The sequence below is a fragment of the Bactrocera neohumeralis genome, chromosome 6 (assembly GCF_024586455.1).
Source record: "Bactrocera neohumeralis isolate Rockhampton chromosome 6, APGP_CSIRO_Bneo_wtdbg2-racon-allhic-juicebox.fasta_v2, whole genome shotgun sequence".
Taxonomy (NCBI): domain Eukaryota; kingdom Metazoa; phylum Arthropoda; class Insecta; order Diptera; family Tephritidae; genus Bactrocera; species Bactrocera neohumeralis.
Window position 1 is genome coordinate 2540238 of NC_065923.1, and position 16456 is coordinate 2556693.

The window sequence follows — 16456 nt, forward strand, 5'->3', positions numbered from 1 at the left end:
GAAACGCTTTATAAAGCGCTCATCCGGCATAAATGAGCTTTTCAAGAGCTTGTGTGCACATGAGAGCCAGACAAATCTGCATTGATTACAGCCGTATCAGTGCTACAACAATAAAAACCGAACTGACGTAATACATGTGTGTATATGTATGACTGTGTGCGCACGTAAATATGTAATTTTATTGCTTAAGCCTTCCAATTGACCATTAAATGGCTTACTTGAAAAGTTGAAAGCTGCTGTCAGCAGGCAAACACAATTAAAAACTCATTACAACAAAAAAGAAATAAAAACGTTAACAACAACAACAACAAACACTGAGCTGAGCAACAATAATTCATTTGCGTTGCCATCGCCTTATCAGTGTTTACATTTTACAGTTATGCGTGCAACCAAAGTGCCAGCGTGCGTGTCTGCGTGCTGATGTGCATGTGTTGGTGTGTGATGTGTGTATTTGTTTTTGCTTCCATATGTAAATTTATATTGAACATATGTAAATGTTGTTTTTGCTTTAGTTGCGTGCGCATAATACACATGCCTGTGGTTATTCGCCACTCTATTAGACAATTGAGTTGCTTAGTTATTCAGCAATCTCTGGCTTTAATCTGCCACATTTTCAATGACCGGCCGGTGACTGTTGATTTCAATTAAGTCATTTATATTTATTAATATGCAACATATTTCAGCCACATTTGTTTGTCTATTTGATTTTGTTTCTATTTCTTTATTATTCTAGATTTTATTTTATTTTAGGCTGACGCCACTGTGACAATGAACTACTTGTTGCACTGTTGTTGTCTGTCGCTTAAGCACTTATCACATGCTTCCCTGCACTTTCAACCAAACACACATACGCACGCGTATATATGGAAATTGTTGTTTTGCCACTATATTTATATGCATACATATTTGTTGTTGTTATTTTCTCTCTGTTTTTAGAAATTGCGGTTTGTGAGTAGGAAAGTGGTCAGTTTGCATAACTGGGTAAATGCACTCGAGTGAACTCTTATGACTGCATGCACTTTAACGGTTTCACTTTTGCATATTGGAAAATTGAAAAATTATAGAAAGAATATAATAATAATTACCATAGAGTAGACACATAGGTAGAGCAGACAATGTCAATACTTATTTATATGTACATATGTATGTATATATGAAAGCGAGAGCAGCTGTGAATGAATTCGATTAGCTCTTAACCTGTTATTAGTGGCACGAATTGAAATGATTCACCCGAAAATGGTAAAAAAGCCAGGCGAAATATATTTCGAATTTCTGTTCAGCCATCTGCGTATGCCTATTGACATAAGAAATATAATTTTCCTACATTTCTAGCGGAATTTTTACTGCAAGTTTTGAAATTTTTAATATCTTTACGAGTGTTTTTAGGCATATATTAAACCTTCCAAATTTAACTATAACAATCACGAAGAAAGGTTAAAATCAAAAATAATGTTTTTATTTAATTTGCGGACATTTTTTGTTAAAATCCTACTTCCAAAAAATTTTTCACGGTTTCAAACAACATAGCCTAAAAATCAAAGCGCTCAAAATTCGGGCTACATTTATATCCCGAACAGGATATATTATATATATTTGTCTGCAATACCTAGGGAGAAACGTCGAAGACCCTATCAAGAGCATTATGCACCCGTCATTTTCTCCCCAAGAAGCTGTTCATTTCACGGAATCGGCAATATCAGCCTCTTACAACATATATGTAGTTGTCATACAAAATGAACAATCGGAATGATGAGCTTGTATGGAAAACTTTTTCATTTGACGAGACATCTTCAAGAAATTTTCCCCAGATTATTTCCCAGGAAAATAAAGTAATCTCCAAAAAAATTGTTTGAATCGAATCACAACGCCATATAGCTGCCATACAAACTGAGCAATCGAAATCAAGTGCTTTAGTTAACGAGATATCTTCACATATGTACTTGGGCGTAGAATATTGTCAAAGGCAACACTACATTTTCCGAGTAATATTTTTCTGGTCAGCTCGCTGTAACATATAGGTATAATATGAACTAAGCAATCCAGTGGGCAGGGGCAGAATTTTCCCTCGGTAAGGCATACCTCTCTTACGACAAATCTACAATATCTGTTGTTTAGCTTGTCCCGAAATATCAGTAAAGTCTTGCTATCAACTTGAACTTATATTATAGACCTTGAATGAGATTCTTTCTAATGAAAAGACTTTTCAAGTTTAAGCGACAAATGTCATCAGTTATTGAGTTTGATAGGTGCTTAACTGGTAGTTCCCAGAGATTCGTAGTGGCTGTGGTTTATCCCTAAATGCAGGTGGAATTGAAAAATGCGGTTCAGTGTGGAGTCGCATTGCGGCTGGGCGCGGGATCCACAGTATGAAAGAGATTTTAGATCGGCCACGAATTACCAACTGAAACCAAATAATGCTTGCAAAAAGCTTTTATTATTTGGGGCGCTGTTTTGATTTAGGTGCTGTTAAGCACCGTGACGTTAGGCCATTTATGGCAGGTACTCTCCTAAAACTAACGAAAGTTGGCCGATCCAGTTTATTTGAGAAGGGTTTTTAGCTTCGTTTCAATTTAAGTAAACGAAATTTAATGGTTTTTTATACAAACTGATTAGTAAACTATTACAATTTTTGGAGTTTTAGACTTCGTGACTGTATAAAGTTATAGATGTAAGGTATGCCATAAGGTCCAAGATTCGAATATTGACGTGATTTCGAAGTTAAAGTTTAAATGTAATCGCGATCATACGCTCGGGACTAGTGAAGTGACGTCTCGATCACTTATTACTGGCTTCGAGTTCCTTTGTGATTAGACTGATTTGTTGAGCATAGTTGGTCTAAAGTTTGCTCGACAAGTGCTGACCAGATGCTAGCAACTGTGTAATCGCATGGTTCTTATAGTTTACGGTAAATCGGAAGTTCTTCGCCCTTAGAACAGTTCACCTTTCAAAGGTTTTGGAGTTCCGACACTGACCGATCTGAATTCATGCGGTAAGAAAAAATTTTATTGCATTACAGTTGCATAAGCTGCTTAGAAAATGATGAGATTGAATGAACTCTTTCTTCATGAATATGCCGCTTTTGTCAGGTGAAGGTTGAAAACCCTCAGACCCTTATTTTTATTAATCCAGGTTATATTGCGGAAATATAAATAAAGTATCTTGGTCCAAGGTGCTTTGTGATTATTATACAAATACAGAAGTTTTATTTGACTTCATTATTTATCTGCTTATGAATATGTGATCCACCGCCATCTTGGGGAAACTCAACCTAATCTAACCTATGCAAAGTCTTAAACTATCAGAATTATACATACATAGGAGTATAACAAAAAAACGGTAATAGTCTACATTGCTTCTTGTGAATGTGATCTCGGTTTTTACCTACTAACCTGGTGATTCGAAGAAGGCAATGAGTTTTCTTCAAAGGGGAAAGCCGTAAGTGATGGATCAAAGTTATGGAGTGGAATACTAAATACTTCCTAAGTCGAATAAAAAAGAAGAAGAAAACCAAGAAAAAGCGTTAACTTCGATTACACTAATGCAATAGTCGTCCGATCTGATAAAACTTTTCGAAGAATACTTATACCGCTGTCTTAGACATGTCTAATTTTGTGGATATATCATGTCAAATGAAAATTCTAGGTCGATATCTTGAAAACTAAGGGACTAGTTTTAATATATACAGACAGACATTAATATACAACTGTGTTCGAAATAATATCAGTGTTTTGTGAATAATAGCATTGGCTTGAAGAGCACCTGCATTGGTCAGTCGAAAAATGGCGCAACATATTGTGGTCCGATGAAACAAAAACTGTTTTATTTGGTTCCCGAGGACGCCGACAGCATGTACAAAGCCAGTAAACGCTTCATTTGATCCTAAATATGTTTCACGGACGGCAAAACATGAAGGTGCCAAAAACAATGTAGGGGGTGCTTCTCTTACTATGGTAGAGGTCCGTTATTTTAGATTAAAGAAAACATGGATGCCAAATTGTAAGTTGAAATAATGGAGCCGACTATGCTACCACACGCTGAATGGAAAATTCCTTTGAAATGGGTCTATCAACAAGACAACGACCCCAAATGTACCAGCAGGTTGGTAAAACATTGGTTTGCTCTAAATGGAGTTGAGGTTATGGGTTGGCCGACTCAGTCACCGGACCTTAATCCAATTGAGAATCTTTGGGCAGAGGGCAAAGAAGCTGTAGGGAAAGAGAGTCCGTCAAATATGAAGCAATTATGGAATGCTGTGAAGAAGGCCATTCCTATTGAGAAATGCAGGCGTTTGGTTGACTCCATGCCTAGGAGATGTGCAGCTGTATTATCCAAAAACAGCCATTCGACGAAATACTAATTGTTTAAACTTTATTTTATATTATTATAATGAATTAATTGATTTTTGATGCAAAATCCTCAATACTGCTATTATTAATCGCAGCTGAAATTTTAATTTACCAACTTTTTTATTTATATAAAGAAGAACTTTATCTTATTCTTTAAAGAAATCATATTTCTTTTAAGCTTGCATATGAGCGAATTAAATACAATAAATATAAGCCAAAATAGAAAAATTATTTAGAGCAATTTTTATTTGTTGTAAATAAAACATTTTAGTTTTGATTTAAATTTCGTCATTTTAGCTCACTGTGTGGTCGCAAAGAAAATGGAGTTTAACAAATAAAAACCAAAATTTCCGCAAAAATAATGAGGAGACAGATTGGATCGAACTGTGCAGGTGTGCAATGATTTGCTCTATGTGTCTTTATGTGGCAGATAAGACTACGCACGTCAACATGTGTGGCAAACAAGTGAATGTGAGCCAAATTAGCGGTGTACAAGTGGAAGCAAGATAAAAAAACTAGAAAAGAAATAACAAAAAATATAATGAAGCAGAAATTGGCAATAAGTCCAATAATGTCGCAGGATAATCATTTTTCTTGTGCCACGGGGCAAGTGCATGTGTTATTTTTAAGCGAAATGACAGCAGAACGTTGAGAGAGCGTTTAAGTAAGTAAGTAAATGTGACATAGACACACATCTGCATAAAAATATATGTATATCTTTGTTCGTGGAGGCACATACAAGTATTGTACCCCTCACCTTTCAACCTTAACATTTTCTCAGAGTTTCTATGAGCACACTCGCTTCTAGGTATTTGCGAAGATGCGAACGCACGTAAAGCACCAGCAGATATTTTTGCAACAAACAACAACATATGCAACTACATATATGTATATGTATAAGTTACGGTTTTTTCTTGCTTCTGAAAGCTTGACAGCCGCAGTAAATGTGTCGGAAGAATAAACCCTCCCGGTTAGTAAGAAAATTAAGCTGATAATTTAACGTGGAAAAATAAGCTGAGCTGATGACGATAATGATGAGCATTATGTTTGAGCTGCTGGTTAACAACGTGGCTGAAGTAATGGCCGGCGGGCAACATAATGCAACACATCGCTCAAATTCACACACGAAACTTTCCAGTCGGGGTCCACTAAAAGTCATACTCGCCGGCGGCCACGCAGCTACTTAGGTACTTAGGAAAATTTACCGAGGGCCATTACACACACACATAAATATACATGAGGCGCACATTTGCGTATGAGGCACGTAGGCAAACAAAAAAGCTCACGACGCACTAATAAACTCACGTCGCGTGCAAAGCCCAAGTACTTAGGACATGCGCATATGTACATATGTGTGCCACCGGGTCTATGGTAAGTGTAGCTAAATAGTTACTTGTGGCACCGTGCGTGGTTGCAACGCATGTGCGGCATGGTCCCATGGGAGAAAGGGCATTTTATGTGCGACAAAATGTGCCCAAATGGAGTGCCTCATTTTGTTGGGCCATTTTTTTCCTTGACAATGCATATACCTGCGGTAGAAAGCAAATAAAGTGCTTCGTGCAGTTCATACACATCTTCGTAAATACCGTTAGATCATTTGGGCTCATGTTCATTTGCTAAAAGATTTAAATGACCCTAAAAAGATTACAAGGGGAATGTGTGAAGGCAAGTTGCTGGCGTAGTAGCCGTAAAAGGCAAGGGCACGGATGATAACTGTTGGTTTGCTAATCAATTGCAAAATTTGAGCAGAAAATGGTGCAGCCAAGCTGTTTCTTCAATTTCAAATTGAAACAACGAAAATCGATAATTATTTTGAAAACGAAAGATTTGTATTTTTTAGTCTAAAGTTAATTATTTGTACGTTAGTAGGGTGATATGTCTTTAGCAGAGTTGACACACCTCCACGTCGTTTATTTAAGCACCAGTTCTGAGAACAAATTTTAGTTTCCATATTAAATATATATATTTCTTCGATAAATGTCGAGTTATTTTTTTTGTGAATGATCACATCAAATGGGCTAGAATCGCAACAATATGCATAGTAACACATAATATCCACCAAGCTTGTTATGAATTGCACATACATACATATGTAGGTGTAGTAAGTGAGAGCCATACCATAGCACATTCTCTTGCCGGTTCATTCTTTTGTTGCCTGCAACCAATAACGGAAGTTTCGTTGAAACTTCTTTCAATGGTTTGCTTAGCGATATTTCCTTTGCTTTTATAGATAGAACACACGCGCTAATCATTCGAGTGCCAACTAAACACATACACAGAAACAGCAATATACTATTCACACATGTATTTACATAGGCGCCTTTGTTGCTATGTGTAGCCGGGCTCTTAAACGTTTATACGCAGGTAACGAAGCAGGAAGCAGTTGACAATATCCTTAATGTGACAGTCACTTAGTTGAGTGGCCTTACAAAATGTGCGGATTAAAGATATTAAGCGAACGCCAAGAAAGTGAAAGAGCAAATATTGTATATGTAAAGAATGGGGGAAAAGAATGGAAAAGTTTCATAAACTTGCTCACATATACATACAAACATACATATGTAATATATGTACTCAGTTTGCTGGCAGTTCTTGGAGTTCGAATCTTCCTATCTAGAGGAAAATGCAAAGTTCCACTTGCAAGACTTTTCTCGAAGATTTCTCAGGCTCTTGCTCTTTTAAAGACAGCTGAAGTGCTTGTCACACACACACTGATAATTGATTCATTAAGCCTCGCTTTGCGCGTTGCAACACAAGATATTGCATCCTTTTCTCTCGCACACCTCGTCTGCACTGCCACTTTATTGTCTTCGCGTGACGTAGCTGCGTTTCAGTTCTTCTTTTTTTTGTTGTTGTGCCTCTTCGACATCCTTTTATAATGCAATGTTGACAACCTCGTTAGTACCCTGACTGTTTATGTTCGTTGTCATTTGTGCTTTTGGTCTTGTAACTATGGGTGTAGGAAGAAATCTATGAAAACTTATTGCACAGAGTTTCAGGGTAAGACGTTGCAATTTGCTAGCATTGTGAACAAATTTAAATTACTCATTAAATTATATTATGATTTTATGTTCCTGATCTTTTTTATTTTCAGTTACAAATTTGTATCACCAATCAGGAGTTACTGAGGCAGAAATCTGGTTAAAATTAAATTGATTATTTTTTTTCTAATAAATTTCCCTCTTTTATCCTAGCTTTCTTTTTCTAAAATAAGAGAAAGAGGTAGCGCAGTTTATTGAAAAAAAAATTCAAAAAATTTATAGGCAAGCATTTGAAAAATATTTAGGTGATTTTTCTTTTATTGCTAGCTCCCTCTTGGTCGATTCAACAACAGTAATTAGTCATTCCTTCTCCCCATATGAAAATCATTTTCCTCTTGATATTTTTCAACGCTAAATTTGCTGTTCTCTTCTATCGAACGGTTCGCTTATGTAGCTTGAAATATCTCCCGTAACAATGGTTTGTATATAGAAGGCGATCTGAAACCTATGTTATTATAATAGCTGGCGGAGAGGGGCCCTACTTTTAGAAACTAATCAGTGTTGTTGTATTTTTTGCAATAAGTATTATTCGAATATCGAAAGCGAATTTAAAGTCCACAAATATATAGTGGATATGGTCGTTTATCACATGGTGAAAGCTTTCACGTTAATTTCTATTCTTTTCTTCTTTTTTATCATCAGAAAGTTCAGTAAGGTGGCAACTCTACTTTATCCTGTTCAACATTTACAATATGTAGCAGAGCTTCTTACTATTTCTTTTGGATCGTCCCAGTACATTTTTGTTAATGTTTTGGATATGCAGCGGTACCTTGCTAGATTCATATCAAAAGATGTGTACTTTTTGCAAAAACATTGTAAAGTAGTAGTTCATTTTATTACATTCATCAAAGGCATCATTTCTAGTGAGCAGACGTGTGTTTAGGAGTACGACGTCAAAACTATCCAACAATCTAGGCAAAAGTTTTGAACGCCTCTGAAGACAATGAAGGCCACCCCAGCCAAGGTTAAAAATAAGTGTATGGAATACGAGTTTTGACAACTAAGTAATGAGACTGATTCCATAAAAACCGTATATTTGAAAATTATTCTACAACTCTGTCATCCCCTTCAAAGTAGTCCCCTTTGAGCAGCTATACAGCGATTCCAGCGCGTTTTCCATGCTTCATAACATTTCTGTACCCTCGTCACGGCTGCCTGGATGTCCGTAATCGACTCAAAATGGGTTCCTTTGACCACTGATTTAATTTTAGGAAACAAAAAAAGTCACAGGGTGATATGTCGGGCGAATAAGGCGGCTGTTGCAACACGGCGATCCCTTTAGAGGCCGAATACTGGGACACGCTGAGGGCGGTGTGGCACGGCGCGTTGTCGTGATGAAGGATTCTGTTACAAGCGATGTCTGGGCGCACCCTGATGACTCGTTTTCGAAATTTTTCGAGTACTTGGCAATGTAGACTTGATTCACAGTTTTCCCCTGTGGAACGAATTCTTTGTGAACAATTCCACGGCTATCAAAAAAGGCAATAATCATCGTTTTCACCTTCGACTTGCTCATGCGAGTTTTTTCCGGAGACAATCATTGTGCCATAGAAACATCTGGGCACGACTAAGAGCACTATCACCATACACTCTTACAATTTTAGCGTACGTTTCCGAAGCTGTTTCGCCCAATCTGGCGCAAAATTTTATCGTGATGGGTTGCTCTTGATTTCGTTTTTCCATTTTCGTGACGAGCGCTACAAACACACGTCTACTCAACTTGACGCAGCAGGCGAACGAACGAGAGGGGAGGGATGTCGGAAAAAGAGAAAGGGAATTTCAAGGTCACAGGTTTACCACAAGCGCGGCAATAAAATCAGTCTCATTACTTAATTGTCAAACCTCGTAGACGTTAGCATGTTTGAACTGGCTCAGAAAGCTAATTTGAAGGCGATAATAAAGATTTATTATTAATATACGTGAAAATGATCTTTTGCATTTTTTATCAGTCCGGGTCAAATTTGATCAACTGATTTATTTGTTTAAGCCAAAAACTAATCTAAAGAATTCATGAGCTAAAATATACCTATAAACCTATGAACTGAAAAACTCATCTCTGCAAGAAAACATTTTTAGCTACCAAAGATTCTCATATAAATAGCACTTAAAATGACAAATTTCATTAAAAATATCATTAGTTTTTAACAGTTTAGAATAAAATGTATACAAATATGTGCACAGTTCATAATTACATATATGTTCCTGAGATTAACTACAAAAAATACTCAAAAATTGTCTAAAATTTGTACGAAACCCCGAAATAATAAACAAATTTACAAGCACACAACAAATTTACAGTTATGAAAATAAATTTGTTTTCTATAGCTCTGGGCTGCATGGCTTTATTGAACCTTGCTTATCTACCTGACACACACATAGACATACACACATCCAGTGAGTTTCAAAAGTGCAGAAAAGTCAACTTGAATCACTTACCTTGCAGCATTCATCGATACTTAAATAACACATTGCCAAGCATCCAAAACATATTTGCTTCCAAGATTTATTACATTTTTCCTATTTTCCCATTTTCGTGTTTTTTCCGTATTTGTGTTCGTAAATATGCTCGTTTATGTTTATTATAAGGCTTTTAAATTTTTGATGAAACCAATGAAATCAATATTTGCCAATAAAATATTCAATTGGAAATACCTCTTTAATCTATTTTCAGCATACAACAACGACAATAACTGCGAGCAAGTGTCATAGAGATGAAGGGATTCAATGTATACATACTTATATGTATGCGCATGTGTCTGTGAACCAATCGACGGCCAATGAAAGCTGTTAAAAAGCAGATAAATTTTAACAGTAAATTTGCGTCGAAGGCAGCAGCAGCAAAACTGTACACACACACACACTCAATTTATGGACTATCGACTTGACAACAATATTAGCAAAGTGATTTCACTGTGTGAGTGCCAAATATAACTACATGTGATGCAAAATAAAATATTTTGCTTGTGCTTCAGTGTTGAAGAAAAATATGTGCTACATAAATATTTAAATGTCATAAAACATGCAACATCCACATAAATACATACACGTTTGCGTATAAATCCTGTGCTTGGATAACAAGTGGCGTTTGCCTAAACAAGGAAGTGTGTGTGTGTATGTGAGGGTGGGCAAAATAAAGTGCTATTAACTAGTGGTTAAGTGCGCAAGGGGCTTTTGGTGCACAATACACCCACTCCACACAGACATCATACCATTACACATACGCGCGCAGCGACAAAGTGGCGGTTGAACACATGTGTAGCAATGCAAAAATGATTAACGAGCTATAGGCCTAATGCGCCGTAAATCAAAAGAAAGGGAGAAAACTTTAAACGCTGAAACGGCATTCGGCGCATCAGGCCAATAACCCACAGCAAATGGGTGGGGGCGTATGAGTAACGCTTGATAAGCGTACGCTTTAGATTAAGCTGTGTGGCAGGCGTTTTCATACATATGCCATGGCGTAGAGCTAGTCGTGGCAAAAGTGCGTTATGTGCATGTATAGAGTCAGGCGAGTAGTTTGCTAGTGTTGCTTGATAATTATAAAATTTGGTGGAAAATTATTAGCATATGCGGAGACTGTGATAAGCGCCTAGTGTGCAGAAATTAATTCTAAATTATTGCTAATAAACTCTTAATGGCCGAAATTAAAAAAAAGTAGTGAAATGATAAAATTATTATCTCATAAGCTAAAAACTTATATTATATGTAAAGCCGTTAACGGTATTTTCCAAAGATTAATCGGTATAAATCGCCTTTGCTCTCATTCGAATAAAGCTGCAAAAAGCGCCTTATTTTGTGTTTTCTTCCAAAAGGAATGTTAATATCTAAATGATAAAAGTAAAGTACATTACAATAATTGAATCTATTTTTATAACTACTGATTCATTTTGAAAAATTTTGCATTCCCATTGCCAATCTCCAGGAGGACCTCCGAAAAGAGGTGTCCCCAAACAATTTTATTATACAAATAGATGAATTTTTAATTCAGATGGGGATAAGATCAAGGAAAATACAGAGTAATATTCATAGTTCCATTGTCTTCGCGTCACTTAGACTTCTTAACGTTAGCTTTAGTGCATCTCCTTGTATTAGTGAAATTTACATGACTTGACTGCATTATTTTATGTTTTTAATGAACAATGTAAATAAATTTAACGTGTTTGGACCTATAATAGGTCATTGACCGAACCCTTACTGCAATTATTTATATTTGTATATATTATATATACATCCATATATAGATTCGCAAGCACCCACGTTTTCTATGAAATTCTTCATATATAAATTTTTTAAGGGGTTCCTCAATAAACTCCATAAAAAAGTACAAATCCTAGTAAAATTTTTTCAAAAGCCTCAAAGCATTTGCCTCATACCCCATTCTAATTAATTTTCCAGACAATTTAACAATTTCGTTTACAAACTCACACACCCGCACACTCAGCAGGTGTGTGCAATTGAAAACTAAAGCTTTTTCGAAAGCTCAAAACCTGACACCTCTGGTGAGTGATTTATCGAAATTAATTTGTTCGATTTTCTATTTCGGTAGACAAACAGAAATAAATGAATAATCAATAAAACTTTATAAAAAATTAAAATAATAGTAAATAGAAGGCTATAAGACCTATGAAAAGTACAAAAATGTTTATAAAAAAAACAAATAATAAAACTAAACAATTTGAAATACAAATAAATTGCAATTTTTCCATTTGTCCGCTTTGATGAAAAGCCACAAATTTTCGAAGCAAACTAATGGAAAAGTGTTTGTGTTGCATGTTGCATGTGGCAATGCAATAAATGCCAAATAAACGAAATGATACAAAATTGTGCAATAATTCGCCTAAACCTAAACACCACACATAAATATACAACGTGCAAGAGTGTCATGCACATACATATGTATAACACATATACCTTATACAAGTAATTTTATAAATGCATAAATGCCGTTGCAGGTAATCGAAAGCGTCAGTGTGTGAAAACAAATAGTGACCAGCAGCACCTGGTTGCAAACAATTTGCATTAGCATACACCGAATAGTGTTAAAACAACAATAGCAATAAAATAAAATAACAGCAACAGAAACAGCAACAGCAACAGCACGTGAATTGTGAAAAACCAACAACGGTCAACAAATTAGAGTTGTGCAACTGATATCACAGTGATGCCAATTAGTCAGATTGCCAGCTACTAAACTGCAACGACTGACTTACTGCCTCTGTGCAATCACTTCATACCGGCGATATTCGCATTGCAGAGCTTAACTACATAAAATAACGGCGTAAGATACAACAAGCCTGGCTGAGTTGCAGAAAAACCTCTAAATTGAATATGGCCAGCGCAGCAAAGCGGTGAGTACAAAAAACCCAATACAAAATCGGATATATACTTGTACATATACATATGTATAAGTATACAGATAAATGTGGGTATATACAGTTCTAAGTTGTTCTGGCAGTAAAAATTGACACGTAGAATTTTTTTGTAAAAAATAAAAATAATTATTTCGTAACAATTCTTGTTTTTTAAAGTTGAATTATTTTCTATGAAAGCTGGCGTATAGTTTCTCATCTGACTATTGAGAAACCTCAACAGTGGTTGAAATTTTGTTGAAATTTTTCCTATGCACATAAAAAAGACCTCAGAATTTTTTTAAATATTTGTCACACTCATCAATCTTGAAACTATTTTATTACCATGAAATTAAAAATATAATTGCTGGGTAAGAATAATAAGAATTTTTCTTACCTCTAAATTCGCCTACCACTTATATAAAACTGCTGAAACTTGTTTCCACAAAAATTTTACCTGGACTTATTACGTAACTTAGTTTAATGTCAATCTTTTTTTCGAAATAAGATTATTTTGAACCAGTGCAAGCTGGCCAACGTTTAATAAATTTTCTAATTTTCCAAACACTCTAAGTTTCGACGGGATATTCTTGAGTGGCTTTAATGAATTTTGTTTTTTGTTTGTTTTGTTTTGGTTTCAGCTTCGGTTTATTCACTAGGTTGTTGGACCGAGTAGACGCCATATTCATAACCCCACGTCTCATCGCCAGTAATATTGTATTTCATGAATGTGGTGTTTTCAGCTATCGATTTTCTGTATTGAATTGCTTGCGAGATATAGCTTCAAAAAATTGTTGTAGAACGCTGGGCTTCAATGAGAACTTCGGGCTTAGAAGAAATTGTTTCTGATCTCCCTCTTTCTATCCACCAGATTCGCAAGAGGCAATGACTTCATGTCCCTCACTGAATGCGTTGTGCTACTCAAGTACTTATGTTCGTGGCAAAGGAGACTCTCCAGAAAGCTTCTGCAACATTTTAAACGATACCGTAGCCATAATTATATGGAAAAGACAAAATTTCAAACAAAATCGTAATTAAACTTCGTTCTCATGATAAAAATCGCCTGAAAAACACTTGGCATCGAAATGCTGATTTCAAAGTTGCCAGGAGAAAGAAGAAGTCATCGGTAGTATTTATGTTTCCTTTCTTATAGTTGAGTTTGTATCTCTGCTTTGTACGAATTTTCATATTCTGGCAAGTGATCTACTGCCGCTTAGTCGTATTTTGACAGAGCCGTCGAATATTTTCTCTATATTTTTGAGTCTTTCTGCTCTCGGCACCACTTGCACACAAAATCTGCACTATTTATTTTAATTTAAAATATCACCAACTGATTTCCTTATTTATCAATCACATTATTTACTGAAACTCCTTAAGTAGGAGCAACACTCCTGCCTTTCAAAACACACCTAGAAATACGCTGAATTTATCAACAGCGGCATTTGAATTGAAAATCGAGCGTCAACGGTGCAATCGAAGCTTTTTCCTTTTTTGTAAAGTGCTCCAATCTTATTGCTTTTTAGCAAGTTTATTGCTTGTCATTCTTTTCTTGCATTTGGCATACAATGTGGAAAGGCGAGCGATTTTCGCAATAACAATTTTTTAATAAAAAACTTTTCAATTTGCATATGTATTATTTGCGAGAAATATATCTGATACTCGAAGTTCCTTGCATTTATAGATATTTACATACATACATATTTATGAATAAAATTTGACCCAGCATGCAAACAAATATAACCCTCGAACTGTATTGATTGACTTGAAGTGGCAACACTTCAGACAAGACTTTATTTGCTTGAAGTTCACTGAAGTGCTCTTTGAGAATTTCAATAGTTTTCGCCGGAAATACACTTAAATGTATTTTTTGTTGCGATTAGTAAATAATATTGGTACTTAGTGCGGTTCAGGAAGACTGGTAAACTTTGTTGATACACGACTTGAAATTAGGCTGATGTCGGTGCAAGCATATAAATAGCGCTCAAAAACAGCTTATAACACTATTTAATTGCTGAGAGTACTTCAAATTGAAAAATATCAAGGGCGAAATTAAAAGCTTTTAACGAGGTCATCAAATTCTAGAAAATTATTGGAGAAAATATTAAGTTATTGATTTTAGGAACAAAAATTTAATGAATAATCGAAGTAAACTGTTTTGCATCTAATCAAATTTGACTCGGGCTGGTCCATTTAAACTGCGCGCTCTAATCGAATCGATATTAATTTTCTTTTGTTTCGTATGAAGTTTGATCTCCATAAATCAATTGGTGTGTAATTGGTAGCTCTATGCCAACGACGAAAATATTTGTCTGGCGAATTTTAGCAAAAAACATGTAAGGAAGGGCTAAGTTGCAACTTGCAAGAATCATAGCCAGGGAAATACCTTAAGGCGCCAAATGTCAACAAAAGGATCAGGATCCAATCAATTCTATATATAACTAATACACTGACCGACATATTTGGCATAAGGTTTGTTAGAAAAACGAAAATCATTATATGTATGTAGTATATGAGAGTATATGATTTTATTAATATTTTTCAATACTAAACACATACTAATAAGATGTTCTCTGAGATTCATTAGCGTTCCTCATATACCATCTCCATTCGTATGGAGTAATATACATATGTATGTTTGTTATATAAGTTTTTGTCCTATTTTAACCATTTTAGACAAAAAGAGATTACTCACATGTTGGCCGATGTATGCAGTATAAAGCGGCCCGGAAGTTCGAAAATCTTTATATTAGGTGTATGGGGCTTAAGAAAGTATTGACCTGTTTCCGTGAATTTCAATTATATATCTCACACATTAACCGATATTTGCGATAAAATGCCACCTATGAATACTGCGGTCGACATATTCGGTACCATGGGGCTAGGACAGTTTTTATTTGATTTAAACCATTTTTGGTCGTAAGGTGGCATAATCTAAAGGCGTTAGTCGTGCAAAGTGTTATCCCGTTAAATTTATTGCTTCTTTATTTGTACACTCGAACACGAAATTTGAAATTGTGTTTTATGGTGGTGGTCCGATCAAACCCATCTATGAACACGTTCTTACTTTTTTGTTAAGGACTACGTCTACAAAATTTCATCAAGATATCTTAGTTTATACTCAAGTCACAGCTTGCACAGACGGACGGAAGGTCAAACAGTCACCAGGATTTGAAGTCGTCTTTTCATTCTGATCATTTATATACTATAATGCTCTGAAACAACATTTTAGAAGAGTATAAATATATGAATCTTTGATATGTATACATATATTGGTGGAGATATGTGAAAATGTATTTTTTTGGTCAGTATACGGGTCAGGCCTCGAAATCCAACGCAAAATAACTTTTGCCAACATGTGCTACTTCGGACTGAGTAGGCAATTGAGAAGTAAAGTCCTCTCTCGATGAACAAAAACAAAAATCTTAAAGCCATTCACGATGAGCTGTACGAGTTATACGACGACATTGACATAGTTCAGCGAATTAAAAGACAGCGGTTACGCTGGCTAGGTCATGTCGTACGAATGGACGAAAACAATCCAGCTCTGAAAGTATTCGTCGCAGTACCCGCCGAAAGAAGCAGAGGAAGAGTAAGACCACCACTCCATTGGAGAGATAAGGTGGACAAGGACCTGATTAACGCTATTACAGAAGTATAAGATACGGGCCAGTTATGATTAGATTTATCAGGTATTAAATACGATTTTTTAACGACTCGTGGA

The 16456-nt window shown here is 35.7% G+C and overlaps 1 protein-coding gene across 3 annotated transcripts in view; it reads left to right on the forward strand.

Moving 5' to 3' along the window:
• LOC126762490 (collagen alpha-1(XVIII) chain) overlaps nucleotides 1–16456 on the forward strand; it is a 420330-nt gene that overhangs the window by 34951 nt on the left and 368923 nt on the right. For all 3 annotated transcript variants that reach the window (XM_050479265.1, XM_050479270.1, XM_050479271.1), the window contains exons 3-5: nucleotides 4644–5014; nucleotides 10059–10301; nucleotides 12340–12735. In XM_050479265.1, coding sequence (XP_050335222.1) covers nucleotides 12716–12735 — 20 coding nt within the window. In that variant the 5' untranslated portion in view covers nucleotides 4644–5014; nucleotides 10059–10301; nucleotides 12340–12715. The remainder of the gene's footprint in view (nucleotides 1–4643; nucleotides 5015–10058; nucleotides 10302–12339; nucleotides 12736–16456) is intronic.